Source organism: Polypterus senegalus, chromosome 6 (genome assembly GCF_016835505.1).
Source record: "Polypterus senegalus isolate Bchr_013 chromosome 6, ASM1683550v1, whole genome shotgun sequence".
NCBI lineage: Eukaryota > Metazoa > Chordata > Cladistia > Polypteriformes > Polypteridae > Polypterus > Polypterus senegalus.
This window is the reverse complement of record NC_053159.1, coordinates 46,054,064-46,071,056: the sequence shown is the minus strand read 5'-3', so window position 1 is coordinate 46,071,056 and position 16,993 is coordinate 46,054,064. Positions and strand designations below refer to the sequence as shown.

At 37.3% G+C, this 16,993-nt stretch overlaps 2 protein-coding genes across 2 annotated transcripts in view; both read right to left on the bottom strand.

Annotated features, from left to right (window-relative positions):
- mad2l2 (mitotic arrest deficient 2 like 2) overlaps window positions 1-8,183 on the bottom strand; it is a 33,996-nt gene extending 25,813 nt beyond the window's left edge. The window contains exons 1-2 of the mRNA XM_039755926.1: window positions 7,985-8,183; window positions 5,903-5,954 (exon numbers count right to left, since the gene is read on the bottom strand). Of these exons, the coding sequence (XP_039611860.1) occupies window positions 5,903-5,942 (40 nt within the window). The 5' untranslated portion in view covers window positions 5,943-5,954; window positions 7,985-8,183. The remainder of the gene's footprint in view (window positions 1-5,902; window positions 5,955-7,984) is intronic.
- Window positions 8,184-11,103: 2,920 nt separating this feature from the next.
- LOC120530520 (structural maintenance of chromosomes protein 5-like) lies at window positions 11,104-14,389 on the bottom strand. The gene is made up of 3 exons (XM_039754946.1): window positions 12,394-14,389; window positions 11,995-12,039; window positions 11,104-11,412 (listed from the first exon to the last, which is right to left on the bottom strand). Exons 1-3 carry the CDS (start codon window positions 12,409-12,411, stop codon window positions 11,134-11,136), a joined length of 342 nt encoding a protein of 113 aa, XP_039610880.1. The 5' UTR covers window positions 12,412-14,389; the 3' UTR covers window positions 11,104-11,133.
- Window positions 14,390-16,993: the final 2,604 nt, after the last annotated feature.

The window sequence follows — 16,993 nt, the reverse complement described above, 5'->3', positions numbered from 1 at the left end:
TGGGCAAAGATTTCAACAGAGAGATGCAAGAAGCTTGTCAGCACTTACCGAAAATGGTTATTTGAAGTTATAAAGGCTAAAGCTGGCCTATTCAAATTGCAGCCTGCAGGCCATATGTGGCCCAGTAGCAACCTCAGAGTGGCCTAGCCCATGGTCCCAGCAGGGCTCTAGACAGTGACAAAAATTGTCTCAAATGTGACCAAAAATAGTCTCTGGTAAATATATCTACTTAGTTTGCCAGTGGTAAATGAAATTATTGAAACCTTAATTATATTGTAACAGATGCAAAAAGCCAATTTTTTTTTTTTTTTTAAATTGTTGAGCGTATATGCCATTAACATATGTGTTGGTACAGGGTCAACCCTTCAATATCCATGAGCCGCATAAAGGCTGATTTATACACTTCACCCATCCATGCAGGGTGCAAGAGACGCACAGTGAAAAAAAGAGACGTCAGACTTGGAGATGCGTGTGCAAAATATTTCTAAGTACACGGCACAGGGAGGCTGGTTATGTTTGTGCCAGAAAAATGAACAAAGGACTGAATATGATGCAATCAGTAAGCAAAACAAAAGGAAGGCATGTGAAACGTGAAATTCATCTGCCCATCATATGCAGCCCTTGTTATGAAGATACATGTGCCCCATGGAATCTTCATTTGGTGCAGGAACACTAAAAGGTGTGGTTAACACAGATCTCCTTGTGGTCACGTACTGTATCTTTGCACAATGTTTTGCTTTTGATTTAACACATGCTCCGTGCAAAATGCTAGCCTGTCTGTCAGTAAACATGCATGTGCAGTCACCTGTTCACTGTTTCCTTGTGCACAGCAATGTCATGAAGTCTGTCTTTCAAGACTGCATTGACGGCGGACAGTAAACTTTCTTAAAATGGTCCCGAGTGCAGCCATGCAACAGGTGACACCTCAGCACCACACTACTTCAGATGGAATGGAACCAGTGTTAGGTTTTTTTTGTTTTTTTTAAAAATGGAGGTTGGAATAAAAGTAGGAAAAAAAACCAACGCAAAAGGCTTGTTGTGGAACTCAAATTTCACCTCTGTTACATGAGCGATTCAAAATGTGTAAATTAAATATTTGGAAGTTCTATCATAAAAAAAAAAAGAAATCCCCCGTTTGTCATGACCACCCCTTTAAATTGGGGGAGGATCTCACTTGCATTTAAATCTCTTTTTCCTTTACATTACTGGCAGAGTTGATCATGGCAAATTAAAACTGATCAAACTGTGAATAATGTGTAGCTAAAATGCTGCACAGTGTCTTTAATGAACCTTAAACAGTCTTCTATTGCACGTTCATATCTACTGTACCCCTGCATCCCTTACACAAACATGAGGGCACTAATTTCCACAGCTTGAGCCTTTACTGTAGAAATGTGTGTCCCTGCAAGTTGTTTGCAAAATGAACACTGTATAGCTAAAATTGCTCAAAATGCATTCTAAAAGACTGTAGGCAGTTTTCTATATCAATTTCATATGCTTCTCCATCCTGTCCCCTTTAGGGGACACTCATTTTGTGTGACTTAAAAGAGTTACAAATTGTGTTCTTGGTGACTGTGGTCCCAACTGCCTTCAGATCATTAACAAGCTCCTCCTGTGTAGTTTTGAGCTGATCTCTCACCTTTCTCATGATCATCCTCACCCCATGAGGCAAGATCTTGCATGGAGCTCCAGAATAAGGGTGATTGATTTTTATATTTCTTCCATTTTCGAATAATCGCACCAAGAGCTGTCACCTTCTCACCAAATTTACTTGCCGATGGTCTTGTAGTGCATTCCAGTCTTGTGCAGGTCTACAATCTTGTCTCTGACATCCTTTGACAGCTCTGGAGAGGTTGGAACGGAGGAAATTGATTCTGTGGACAGGTGTACTTTATAAGCATAACTAGTTGAGATCAGGAGCATCTGTAATTGATTGTGGCACACAACTAATACGTGGGAGCCAGAATTCTGCCTGGGTTGTAGGGGATCAAATACTTACTTCTCTCAATTTATAACTTTTATGTAATGTGTTTTTTCTGGAATGTTGGTTGATATTCTGTTTCTCTCCTCTAAAATGAAACTACCACAAACAGAGACTGTTCATTTCTTTGTAAGTGAGCAAACTTACAAATTTAGCAGGGGATAAAATACTTATTTCCCCAATGTACATCTATTTAAAAGAATCCAGGACATATTTTGCCACTTTTATCTCTACTGTGTCCTTTTGGAAGCAGCACTTATTGCTCCAGCTGGAGCAAAGGTATAAATGTGTGCCCCGTCTGCTGCTTACAAAATGAACACTGAACAGCTAAAAGAGTTTCAAAATGTATTTTAAAAGTTTGTAAAAGTCTTCTTTATCACTCTCTTTTCTATTGTGACCTTCTGTCTCATCTACAGGTTTGAGCACTGTAGAAATGTGCGCCCACTTCCTTCTTTTATTTTGCCTCAAACTGTAGCAACCATTGACAATTGTGTTCTCAAAAATCAAGGGGATATCAGATAGACCATTAAGGAATGGAAAAATGCAGGAGTTTCTGCAGTGCACTGGGCTCGATTCACTTACTCAGCATAAAAATGCGGTGCCCCATATAACACACAGATCTCAGAAAGACTAAACTAAAAAGTAGGGGAAGTCAGTGAGCAGTACCAATACAGGGAATACCATTCAGAATATTCAAGCCTAAAACAAAATTCTCACCACCAACTTTAGAAAGGAACTTCAATTGCCTGTTGAGAAACCAGTGGAGATTACAGTAAAGGAACTGGAAACCCAGTACGAAGATAAGTGGAGTAATACACAGCAAGGAAGCTCATATCAATCGTCTATTATGATTCATTACCAGGGGCCTCATGTATAAAGCAGTGCGTAGAACTCACATTATAACATGGCATAAGCACAAAAGCGGGAATGTGCGCACGCACAGAAAAATCCAGATGCAAGAATCTGTGCGTATGCAAACCTCCATGTTCTTTCACTACATAAATTACGATCAGCATGAAAAGTAACGCATGTGCACACGCCTGCTGTCCCACCCCAACTCCTCAAAGAATTAAGCCTCTTTGAATATGCAAACCAATATAAATAGCCCTTAAGCTCAGCCTTCTGTGAAAAGACAATGGGAAAGGCAAGGGGGAAAATAAGAATTTCAGCAAATACCAAGTGGAGGCAAGGAAAAACATACTATTTCTTGATTTAAACAGTGGTATAATCAGCAAAAGGAAGTTGATCGAGTGACAGAGTGTCGGAGAAACTCAAAATCTCAAGTTCACAAAGTCGCCAAGTGTCACATATCAAAGTCACCATGAAAAGGCGAGTCGTAGCCCAACGTCTGAGTGCCATATGAAAGCTTATTAGGGTACAGAGAAAAGGAGAGAAAAAAAAAAAAAAATAGGCACATAGTGGGGAAAAAAAAGCACAAAATGTCAACTTTAATCTTGAAATTTCAACTTTAATCACGTAGTTTATTTTGTCATTAAAGTAGAACATCATAACCTTCATCTTAAAATCTTTAATTTCCTAGCTTCTCAAATCCCATCGTAACTAAAGTAGCATGTTAAATACTTTGTTTTGTATTTGATCTTTCTATGTGCTATGTGTGGGTGAATCACTACTTGCTTTTGCGCTTTCTCTTTCTCCGACAGGACACAGAATCCATTACATTTGTGATATTACAGCTCTCTGAATAATTAAAATACTGAGATGAATACGTGATATCTTTTTCATGATGATAGGAATGAAAGCATGTTATTAAACATGGGAACACAGTGGCGCAGTGATTGTGTGCGACCTTCGATGAATTTATTGCAGCAGTACTGTCTCTTTCAAACGTACTAACTTCCAATTCCTGTCCTTACTTTTCTTTCTCCAAATACCCAATTGCCACACAATCAGCTTTGTAATAGACGTTAAGCCATCTGTAAGCTTACAACAATGATTCTTCAAAACTTTTAAGGAACATTGAAATATCTTCGTAGTACGGGTTTAATTATTCTATCCTTCCAGTGTTGCGCCAGCCCAGCAAGAATACAGCACGAGGTAGGATCAATCCGTGAACTAGCTAGCGCTGCGGCACCATGTCCTCACATGTTTAATTATTCATTCATCTTTCCATCGATTGCAACCAGTCGTTCTGTCCCTGCAGCTGAAAAACACCCACACAGCATGATGCTGCCACCGCCATGCTTCACTGTGGGGACTGTATTGGACAAGTGATGAGCAGTGCCTGGTTGTCTATGTGTGGAGACAGGACGACTGGTTGCAATCGAGGGAAAGATGAATGCGGCCAAGTACAGGGATATTCTGGACAAAAACCTTCTCCAGAGTGCTAAGGACCTCAGACTGGGCTGAAGGTTTACCTTCCAACAAACAATGACCCTAAGCACACAGCTAAAATAACGAAGGAGTGGCTTCACAACAACTCTGTGACTGACCTAAACCCAATTGAGCATCTCTGGAGAGACCTAAAAATGGCTGTCCACCAACGTTTACCATCCAACCTGACAGAACTGGAGAGGATCTGCAAGGAGGAATGGCAGAGGATCCCCAAATCCAGGTGTGAAAAACTTGTTGCATCTTTCCCAAGAAGACTCATGGCTGTATTAGCTCAAAAAGGTGCTTCTACTAAATACTGAGCAAAGGGTCTGAATACTTAGGACCATGTGATATTTCAGTTTTTCTTTTTTAATAAATCTGCAACAATTTCAAAAATTTTTTTTTTGTCTGTCAATATGGGATGCTGTGTGTACATTAATGAGGGAAAAAAATAATTTAAATGATTTCAGCAAATGGCTGCAATATAACAGAGTGAAAAATTGAAGGGGGTCTGAATACTTTCTGTACCCACTGTATCTACTAACTCAGATTCTGTTCAGTTATAGCTTATTTATTGTTCTTTTGTATGTATTTTTTGATATCCCTGTGTCAGATATGGCCACATTTAAAAGGGAAACAATGAATAAACATTACTTATTTTTAAAATAAATTCATTCGTGCTGGTTAAAAATGTGTCATTACCTGCTGCTTACCTGCCACTGAACATGTCTGTTCCACCTAAATTTCTTGGTTTGAAAATATGGCCTAACTGAATTTGTAATTGAATAGCCCTGGGCTAAAGGATGCTCCACAAAGTACTGAAGCTAGGGGTTCAATAATAGTGCACAAGCACATTTATGAAGAGAGTTACATTTTTCATTTGAACTCAAACTTAAGTCAATTTATGTTTTCAAAATAACTACAAAAATGTGCTAAATATTTTTGTTGTTTAATTAAGCTTTTTGTTGTATAATTCCATTAACCTTGATTCATATTGCTATAATGTATTTTGAGGTAAGCCAGCCGATTGCAACTGAAAAGGCAAAAAGCAGAGGAAGACTACTTAAGAAGAATAATCTTCTGTGATAGAAAAGTACAAAAAAAAGTTTTTTTTAACTATGCTGTGTGAGCTAAATATCTATTAGGGATTGGTTCAACTTTTTTGGAGGAAATTTTTTAAAAACTGTTAACAGACAACAAAACAAATGAAACAAATGTTCTTCTGTAAAATTAAGCTTACTTTGGCTCATATAAAGTATATCGCCTCTTAAAGTTATACAATTTGTTGATAAACTCCACTCTAATTTTTTCTGAAGAAATCATTCCTATTTCACTTAGAAGAAGCAGTTGGCTCAAGATGCTACACCTTTCCACTACCCAAGCACAGTTGTGTAAAGTGCAGATGCCCCATTTCATTACAAAGACCCACTTCTTATTTCTTTAGAATTCTACTTGTGCATGTGACCAAACATATTATGAACAAAGCGAGAATATGCTATATAAAAATATAAAATTATATAGTTTCATTTTCTAATCATGAAAAAATGGATCTTTAGCAAAACAGAAAAAAAAACATCTAGAAAATATTACCTTGTCCAAAGTTTAGATCCTGTCTTGTGAGAGTAGTCATGCTGCTTACAAACTGTAATATACCAAGAAAAAAAAAAATTACTTTTTAATAAAAAAATTAATCGAAGTAATTGTCTGCTAAGTGACACCAGTTACGAAATGATGCTATAATACACTTTGTCCCTACTAGTGCAATGTATACCCAATCCAACAGCTGTGAGGACAGGCCTTTTCCTTAGTGGGCTGCTTAGCGGGTTTAATCACTTACTGCTCTTTGTGGGTATAGCATGGTCATTTTTAATTTCAACATCCATTAACGATCTTGGCTACACTGGGAAAAACTCAGAAACCAACCTTTCATTTAGAACCAATGGCCTTTAGAAACAGATTTGCCTGCATTGAATAAATGAAAATAGGCTCTCTCAAATAAATAAAAAAGTTAAACGTATCTATAAAGATGGTGAACCCCTCATATATTAATATACGATTTGCATTTCATAATCCTTTTACATTTTAACCTAAGTTTTATATATTTATGGAATCAACCTGAAAGCATTTGTCCAGTGAAGTGCTTCCTAAAGGAAATCCTGTGGCAGGTTCTCTCAATATTCATTAACAAAACATTTCTCCTTAAAGGAATTAAATTGTGAACATACTTAAGACCTAGCTGGCTGTCAATTAGATACACGTGTATCACTATCAGATAACTATCACCATGACTGTGTGCTCTTAGTAGACTACAAATTGTGCAAGTACTACTAAACTGTACAAACTCCTTTAACAAAATTCTCCTGTCTCAGCAGATGTGTGACATACAGGAGACTGCTTCACTCTGTCTTCTATAAACAGCTTTTTAAAGACTCAAATGTTAAGTTAAATTCAAAAAGATTGCAATTGTTGAACTGGTCATTGGGCTCACTTACATACAGTACAGTATAGGACTTTGAGAGCATCACAAGGGACATAACTATACAGCCTTGAATGAAAAGTACACATCACAATTATAATTAAGGCTACAAGAGAGAGCTTTTTTAATTATTTTAGCAAAAGAAAAAAAAGCCCCATTACGTGCTCCAGGACCACAGTGCCCCCAATACTGAAGAGTGCATCTTGATCGTCAAACAACATCTGTCACACAATCATGTAAAATGTAATTCCATTTGTCTTCCAAACTGTCTTTATCCTTTACAATGTAATGGGCCACTGGGGTGTATTGTATCAACATTATGAAAACGGAAAAAGCCGACTCTAAATGGAACACTATCTCTCAACAATTAAAAAAGTAAAAAAAAATGTGCTTATTATACGTGCAAAACAGAATTAAAAATAAAACTCTTAAGCCAAGACTGCAATTTATATTGGGATTTAAATAAATCAGTCTTGTACCTGTATTCATAAAAGAAACATGCAAATGTAATGCATGTGTTATGGATATGAAAAGACTCAACAGTTTAAGGGAAATTATATTATGTTCACCTTTTTTAAAATTCTACCGCGTTACATTACATATAGACGCCAACACAAAATCTAAATTCTCATATTTAAATAATCTGTGAAAATGGGAAAACATCCGATTACTAAAATAAACGATTCACTGGAAAAACGTTAGGACTGTGCTGTATTTCAGCTGAACACGCTCCTCAGGTACGAAGTGCTGTCTCTGCGCCGCCTTTACCTGCTCGGCATTCCCACCTCCTCGAACAGTCCGCGGGCACCTGAGGAGCATGTCCCTCGTAAGTCCGGACCCCAAGGTCGCTACAGTGTTTTTAGTACTTGGTATTGGTGTCACCAATCAAAAACATTAATTTAATTAGCATTGCACTACTTTATATCATTTTGATCGACACACACTTTACTTTTTTAAATGTTTCAGATTAAACCAGCAGCGATTAAGTCATATGACAAAATATTAACGACTATTACAATTTCATATAAAAATGTTTACTCTGCTGTTTAAAAAGTGGGTTTACAGTAACACTGCATACAAGAATTTTTTTGTTTAAAAGTAACCTGAAGTGATAGGTAAATGCAGGTTTCTGCAATAAGGTCGGGGGAGGTACAAAAACCCTTCTCCCCATTCAAGGCGCACAGTAAAATTCTCACCTTCTCTTGCTAATCCAATTGTCCAAATTATGTTAGTTACCATCCACAAATATACACAAATGTGTTGTTTTCTCTGAAGGTTTTGATTAGTGAATACATCAAAAGGACTGAACAAACTGCCATAATCCGTCAAACCTACAAACGATAACAGTAAAATAAAAAACAGCACTTGCTGCGCTTATTGATGACGTTTTTGCGACGCTCAAAATATACGCACTCCGTTCCCGAGGCGGAAGTAGGCGGAGCTTCAATCATATTGGTCGACCATTTTACGGAGTCCGCCTTATTGATTGGTTAACCCACAGTATGTAACTGCTGGTCAAAGTATAAAAAAGTAAAAGTTTTCCAAAAGAATCTTTGCCAAACGCCATTATATTTCATAAAGAAAAGCTAACGGCGGCGAGCAGGTGTAGTGAAAAAAATCAGATCCCGTGACAATCGATTTCCCTGTGCGTAGACCTTTCGAAATTATTAGCATGCTCAGCACAGAATTATTCTAAAGGAGACGCAACAAATTTCCCTAGTGTCAGATTAATTGAAGTTAACAGTTTTGTCGTTAAATAAAAACGCCGCACATGTTCAAGCGACGTTTAAAAAAGTGATTAGCTTTATGAGCATTCGCGGGAAGATTATAAGAAATTAACGGCAATGGGTGAGAATCTTTGTACCAAACAACATTAGTAAAACTTAATTCAGAAGAGAAAAAATAAATGCATGCGTGTGTGGATGTCTTCTCTTTACTGCATTTTGCTTTCGTGTCACAGCTCTTCTGTACTCTGCTGCATTCTACAACCGTCCAATGCTGCAGACATGGCGCTTCTACTTTGACGCCTCACACACAGGGACCTGACACTTTGACACCCGTAAGATGACGCTTTTGTTGGTCGCATTTTCTTTTGATCACGCCTATTCTCCACAGTCAGGGCACTATATACAGCTGAAGGCCCTGCTGTCACCCACAGAGTGCAGGTTAGTGGGGGGCACAGAATGAGAGGACCTTAGTGGGCAGGTCAAGAACAGAATTTGATATTCAATCCTGTAAGACACAGGGAGCAGTGAAGGTACAGCAGGATAATAATAATAATAATTCATTACATTTATATAGCGCTTTTCTCAGAATGGCTGAGATGTGCTTGCTGTCGGTGGTCCGTGTCAGGACTCTTGCAGTTGAGTTTTGAATCAGCTGGAGCTGTGATATATGATTAGAAGTGGCACCTGCCAGCAGTGACTTACAATAATCAATGCTGGATGTGATAACAGCAGGGAAAAGATTCTCACCATTAGAAAAGGACAGGAATGAGCAAACATAAGAAAGGTGACACAGGTGGAAGTTTCTTAATATGGCTTACATGGATTACATAAGAAAAGGAGGAATCAAAGTGACACTGAGATTCTTTGCAGTAAAAGGACGTCTGATGAGATCATCACCCAGAATGGTTGAAGAGGAGCTTGTTTATTAAATTAGTGCCACTTTGCAGGAGTTCAGTTATGTTGAATTTAATTTTAAAGTGTTTTGCTCTGTTCGGGTTTTAATTTTAATTTAATTTCACTGAAGCAAGTTGTGAGCTGAGAAGGCTGTGATGAAGTGTCACTTTTAACACTGAAATAGTTCTAAACATCATCTGCATAAAAATGATAAGCCAGTCCAAAGCTATGAATAACACGCTCAAGGGAAAGCACAGAGATACAGAAGAGCAGAGGATGTCATTTCATTAACAAAGGGAAGTCAGATGGAGGAAATCCTGTGAGAAATTAAGGCGTGAGAGTTACCCTGGATATGACATAAGCTGCATGGCCACAAAGCCATATGCAATAACTTTTACTTTTACACAAACTGGGACAGGAGCTCCTCAAGAGGAAGGTAACAATGCTTAGCACAATAAGGAAGAATAAGCCAGAGCTCCCATCTCAACTGCTGGCCACACAGAATAGGCCAGTGAAGATCTTCACGTTTGTCTAAACAAATGACACATCCTTGATGCACAATGTGATCTGCACAGAGACAGGAGATTCCATGGCCAGAAATGATAAAGGACAATAATGCTTCAAAAAGAGGAGTGGAGAATTTAGACAAAACATTATGCTGGATACTGGCCACAGGCAATTTTTTCAACATATTGAACATCTCATAAAAAATACTTTTGTCATCTGGACAACCTTGAACCGAGACTGGAACAGGGAGGAGACAGAGCCATCTTGAGGAGCAAGGTAAACCATTGGTGACACCTCACATGCTACCGGGACGACATGTGCCAAAGACCCAAGCATATACAGCCATTGTGTTGATTCAACAGTCCAATTCACAGAGGAACCAATGACGGTACCTGTAGTGTGTATGCATAGTGAGTGTGTTTGTGTGTCTCACTGTGTGAACTGTGCAGTTATTACAGTATTGTGTAGAAAATGAAAATATTCAGTTCTGCTTGATAAACACACAGAATGTGATGAGGGTAAAGAGTAAACAGGTTATTTACATTGCTAGTTAAAATAAAGTGACCATCTCATTTAAAAAAAAAAGTCCATCAATAGTACATACATAGAAAAATGTAATCATAAATTGAGATTCACCACAATTATCTTTCAGGCTTCTCAAAGAGAAATTAAAATACGATGTTTGTAAACTACTGTATTTGTGAAGGACTAGAGTGTGAGGCTCTCTAAAACTATCATTGAGTGTAGTTCAGTAATGTGTGTAGTGACTTAGAAAACCACAATATTACATTATTGCACAGCAGCATCTTCATAATGTCCAAGACCTCAAATCTTTCACTGCTGTACCAAAATAATTTTCTGTCCTCCAAGGAAACCCTCAAAAAAACACTACATTATTTCCAAAAGGAGACATTTTTACTATTTTTCGTGTTTGTTCTGTGATGAAATATTTTTGAAAATTATTTTAAAAGAGCCTTTAGATAGCACTAAGTGGGCATTAAAAATGCTAACATAAGTAAAAAGAATGAATACCAATATTTCAAAATGAGCAGCAGACCCAAAAAACGACATGCAGTTAAATTGTTTATTTTCAAAAACTACCCACCATCAAAGAAAAACAGAAAAATCAAAGTATTATAAACTGAAATCAACAGAGCATTAATACACAATAAAATACAAGTAACAATCAATGTAGCAACAGACAATAATTATACTGATTAAAAATATATGCAGTTTACTTTAAGTTTAATTTTATCCCGACATTCCTGAGTGAAAAGTTCCATATCATCCCTAAACTGAAAAATAAATAAAAAGGGTTCTTTTGCCAAAATTAAATCTTCAGTTTCGACTGCATCAATAATGTGCTGGAGAGCTCGGCTTTGGTCCTCCTCCTCCATCTCCAGAAAATGGGGCTCAGACATGGCACCTCTGAACAACTGTCTATGTTGGCACAACCATTTTACTGCAGTGTGGAGGTCCTTTTTTATTATTGGTTCCTTTAGATAAAGACCACAAAGAGAATTAAACAAAACATGTATTTCTACATGCCTATTTAAATAATATTAGATATTACATATATACCTTGTCAGAGGTGGCTGGGGTGGCGACCCGGCCGGGACGCCCTGAGCTCTCCTGAGATGGAGAGGAGAGAAGGAGGTGGTCTGAAGAAGGCATTGTGTGGCCAGGACTTTGGGGGTTTTTGTGGTGCACTTTGTGACTTGGTAGTGTAAATAAACATGTTTGTGGGTGAAATGAATGTGTCCGCCTGTCTGTGTCTGGGCCAGCTTCCACAACCTCCTCACTGCTCTGGGCACTCTCCAGTGCCCATTTAGTGAACACCTTTGTCCAGTAAGAAATATTCACACGTTAACCAGAGAGAGAGAGAGAGAGACAGAGAAAGAGGGAGGGAGAGAGAGAGAAAGAGAGACCTTCCAACAGCAAAATTCTCCAATAGAATAAAGCACAACCACCTCCTGATCAAGGGTAAATCACACTGCCAAACAGAAGGGAAAAAACAAAGAACATTAAAACCAGTAACAGATATTAACAAATAATTTGATACATAAGTGAAAACTTACAGCTGTGATGTCAAATGGCGCATCCAAGACAAGGTGCCGAGCATACTGTGGAGCACACAAAAGAATTATTTCAAATTGATATTTAATCTATTTGCATACAGTACAGTGCACACTCTACTTATTGCAATTTATTTAAGAGTGGTTCTTTGGTGGTTGAAAAAGCAATCTGTTTGTGTTTACAAACAAGCAAGTGATTTTCAAAGTTACTTCTCCTGAATATTGTAGTCTGGCAGTAGGGGCAGTGATAATGCTGTGATGGCCTGCAGTCTAAACCACATCTGTGGATGGCGAAACCGAAAATGTGCAACAGTATAAATTGTTATAATGTAGAATACCGAGTTAAATGTATATGTACCAGTACTGCACATACATTAAAAATAAACTCTCAAATGAACTTACCTTCATGGAGAACTGCATTCTTGAAATGACTCTTCAAATGTTTTTTTTTTAATTTTTCCAGTTTGGAGGGCTTAAAAACATGACCACTACAAAAAGGACAATGGAACAAGGTACGCCATCTGTCGCATTGAGTCAGCAGTGTTACTGACTCTCCCAATTGAATAGTTATGTGTTTCTATAAAAATGACAAAAAGGAGGATGGCTTTAGCAAGTTTAAATTTTGTATCTACAGTAATCACTCACAATACTAAATAACTGTTTTAATCAATTTTAATTACTTTGTGCATTTTACAATTAGTATTGTCACAAAGCAGCTTTAAATATTTCCAGGCCATAACCCCGGAGACAAAAATCTTGGTGTCAGTACCAGATTATTATTGAACAAAATAAAAAATGGTCTGTTTTGTTTTACACAAATTAAAAATAATATAGCAAGTTTAAAAAGAAAAGACAAATAACAAATAAGAATGTAGATTCATTGTAAATTTTACTTATTGGAATGACTAAACAAATATATATTTTACCCTAGATTTGAAGGCTGACAGACTGTTGAAATCTCATACCACTTTGGGAGGGTTATTCCTAAAACAGTGTGCTTTACAAACTACTGTTTTATTTCCAGCTACAGCTTTTTTTATTCTAGAGACAACAAGATACTGTATCCCACTTCCTGTAAGAGTGATTGTAAGGAATTAAAAGTAACTCAAATATTGAGATCCTTAACTATGCAAAGTGATACAGATAATCTCCAGTACCTGATAATTCAATACAATACATATTTTGGACATTTTTTTCTGGATGCCTGTATTGGTTGTAAATTTATTTGAACCATGTCTTCATAATAAATATTAATGCACAAATTTATTACCAGTGTTATTATATGAGCCTCATTAGTAGGCTGAATTATTTCCTCTTTTTAATTTATTTTGTTTCATATTTTTGCTGTACATTGAGTGCTGGGTGTTGGTTTTCTGTATGCGCACCTGCATGTGTTTGATGCAAAGGTAGCCAACACGGTGCTCACTGGCACTTGGTCAGAACCCCTCCTTTGTACAATTCCTGAGTTTCAACAATCAGTTTCCTGGCTTCTTTAACAGACAAAACACTGGTCAACCCATCATCTACATAGAAGTTCTTCTCAATGAATGCCACTGCCAATGAATAATTATCTCTGTTACCGTGCAAGATACTTAAGACCAAAATTCACACACCCAGGGGATGATGCTGCACCAAAGAGCTAAAGTGCCATCCTATACTCTTGAGGATCTCTTTCTAAGTCTCCATTTTCCCACTATAGGAACTTCAGGTAATTACATAATTCAGAAGAGAGAAACAAGTCATAGCTGACACAGGCATCCACTTTTTTAACAATTTCCAGAGTACAAGTGTGGTTGGGTCGAATAATCTCATAATGTTGGCACACCCTTTCATGTCTTTTTTGAATGTCTTCTTGTATTTTATTAAGGTCTTCTTGTGAACAGTTTTGTCCTAATTTCATTTGCTAAATGCTTCCAGGAGTCATAAGCCTCATTGATTGCCTTGTCATGTTCCTTGGCTTCCTGATCATGCAGTTCCTGGCCCTTCTCATTGAAGCTTCTTTAACGAGAGCTGGATCTAACTTGTGCTGTCTCTATTGGATTGTCACTATTTTCTGCAGTGAACATTTTATAGCCTAGGCAGCTGTTTAATTATCTTGAGTATTGTGTTCTTTTTGTCTTCAGTGGGCTGTTAAACAGCAGGAAGTAATCTAAGCCCTGAGTGACACCACTTACACCAGACACCTGTAACATTTGGACCCCCAAGGATTTTGCTAAATTTGAATAAAATGAAGGTCATAGACAAATACACTATGAATACTTAAATAACCTTTTCAATCTTAAACAAAAAAGGTACAAGCTCAAAGTTATGATTTCATAACATAGCATTGAACTTTATCATACCTTCACAGTTATATCTCTCTACTTTGCCTTAAACATTTTGATTGTTAACTTTGACCTCAGGAATTACAGTTCTTTATCCTAACTTTAAAATTCTTACAATATAATAACTTTTAAACATTGACTTATATTTATTAAAATATACCACTTATATTTCAAAAGAAAACCATACAATTTACTGAACAATTTTAATTTAAAGGGTTTAAGAATTTTACAATGACATCATTTTAATATAGTCCATGTAGGTTTAAGTACTTTATATATAAGGATGTTCACATTTCACTGTCCTTTATCGACAAGGATTTATCACTGTATCTGTAGCAACTGCATATATGATGTGCCGTCAGACCCTGAACTTGCCTGAGTGCAGGTTTTCAGCTGAACATCTGCTCCTCTTGAGGTAACAAGCAGCACAAGACATGAAGGACGTTTCAGATGTTTTCACCGTAGCAGTCCTTGATTTTATTGAATTGACACGCAGAGAGTCTCAGACTGGTGCATTTATCTTTATTCACGTCTCAAGCTTTAATTCTTTATTAATGTTGTTATGCCGTCACAAGTACAGTTAAACTATAAACAAAGAATATAAACATATGTTTTTAAACATTTTACAAAGAATAAATGAAACAACATATAATTAACTGCGTACCTCGCTCTATTTACCAGGACTGCAACCATGTTAAAGATTACTGTTTTAGAGATAGTGTTTGTCTTCCGTTATTTCCTCACCATTTCTTCACACTTCCAGTATTCTACGTCGTTACGTCCCCTAAGTGCGGAATGATTTTGCAGTCATTTACAGAGTGTACGTTGAATCTTTAGGGGGCTGAGGTTGGGGATGGAAAAAGGGGATGCGTGTTATTTAATTCACAGCACATAAAGGATTAAACATTTTTTGTTAAATGGGAACTATTGCTGACATATTTCCAGTATTCAGCGTTAAAATACACTCTTAAAAATAATGGTACTCTAATGGCACTATATGTTTCTTTACTGGGCTGTGTGGTTCCTCATAGAACCACTGCTTGACAAAGAACCATTTCATTCTGGGAAGTGTTCTTTGCATATGAAGTTGGTTCTTTGTGTTTTGAAAAACTTCCTAATATGCAGTAAAAAAACAAAATGCTTAATTTATGGTAGGCAACCCAGGAGGACACTAACAGATTAAGAAAACTCTGACTTTGTAGCGGGGCTACATAGAATTAGTGTTGTCAATGTTTGTGCTGAGTGTGTTTTTGTTTCCATCGTCCCGTTTGCTGTTTATCATGTGTGCGTCAGTGTATGTTGTCCCCATAAATACAGAGGAGACAGATGATGGAGGGAGAACGCAGCCCCAAGATGGAAAACACCTGTTCACAATTAATCAAGTACAACCAGCTCATCACTATATAACCAATCAGGAGAGAGAAGAGAGAGAGAGGAGGAGAAAGACGGGGATTTCACTTTACAACTACGAACCAAGTTTACCTGCTGTTTTCCACATCGCGCTTTGTATCCAGTTTGTTTTCATTCTGCCAGACTTACTTTAATTCCCTCATCGCCAGAGACCCCGGGGTCGGATTACATCATCATCCACCACATGCCGAGGTCTCACAGTGAGGTTGTTCCATTTGTTCTGGGAAATACAAACACATCACATATCTGTTGACCAGTCTTCTGCATTCAGGACACTTATATACTCGGACTCAAGTTCGTGATCATTCATTCATTGTTGTTATTCGTGTTGTTTGTTATATGTTACAGGGGCAAGGGAGGGTTTGTTACTGTGTGTATATATATATATATATGGTGTTGTGACGTTGTTGCTTTGGGTGGAGGGATATACATATACATTGGGAATGTGCAGTAGTGTTTTGTTTTTCATTTAATATATTCACTTATTTGACATGCCTGTTTTTGCGTGCTTGTGTAAACCGTCGATTGAGGGGAAAATTTCATTTGTTAGAGGTACGGCTTGATATAAGATTCACCTCAGTAATTTATCCAGGGCACAGGTCTTGGACGTGTAGCTGCCAGCTGGATAAGGGGTCGGCCGTTACAACTTAGTCTGTGTTAATGTATACAGTGAAAGTCCTTTTAAATTCATGAGCTATTGGTGTTTCTGATGTTATCATCTATTCATGATTGTTTAGGAACCCTGTTACGGATCTAAATTAATAAAGGTTTTTTTCCAGAATTTTCATGTTGATGGGTCTTTTGGGAACCCAAAATAATTCTCCTATGGCACCATTCTGAAGAACCACTCTGGCACCTTCATTTTTAAGAATGTAGGTTATCATACACAGTTAAGGAAACTCGCCGATACCAATCAATCCATAAATACAAAGGGAGAACACGCAGATCCTGGGAAGCAGAAATCCTACATCTGAGCTTCCATTTTACCTATAGATTAAAACATCTGTACTAAACTTACTAAATTAAACCTCATAAAAATTAAATATATACCTAGAAAGTTTGTTCAGTTCTTCTCAGTTAATTGCAACTATGCAATTTGTTTCTCCCTCAAAAGCTGGCACCAGACAACCACAGAACACAAATTAAGATGTTACCAAAAGCAGCAGGCAATATCTTTGCAAAACAACACTTTTGCAGTATATAACCTATTTGGGATCAGGAGAATCCAGAATTGCAAAGCCTATAAACTAATAGTTTTCAGCTTTTTT

Coding starts and splice junctions, on each gene's coding strand:
- LOC120530520 (XM_039754946.1), bottom strand. Junction 11,413..11,994: donor CGCCATTTGACATCACAGCT/GTAAGTTTTCAC, acceptor CTTTATCTAAAG/GAACCAATAATAAAAAAGGA.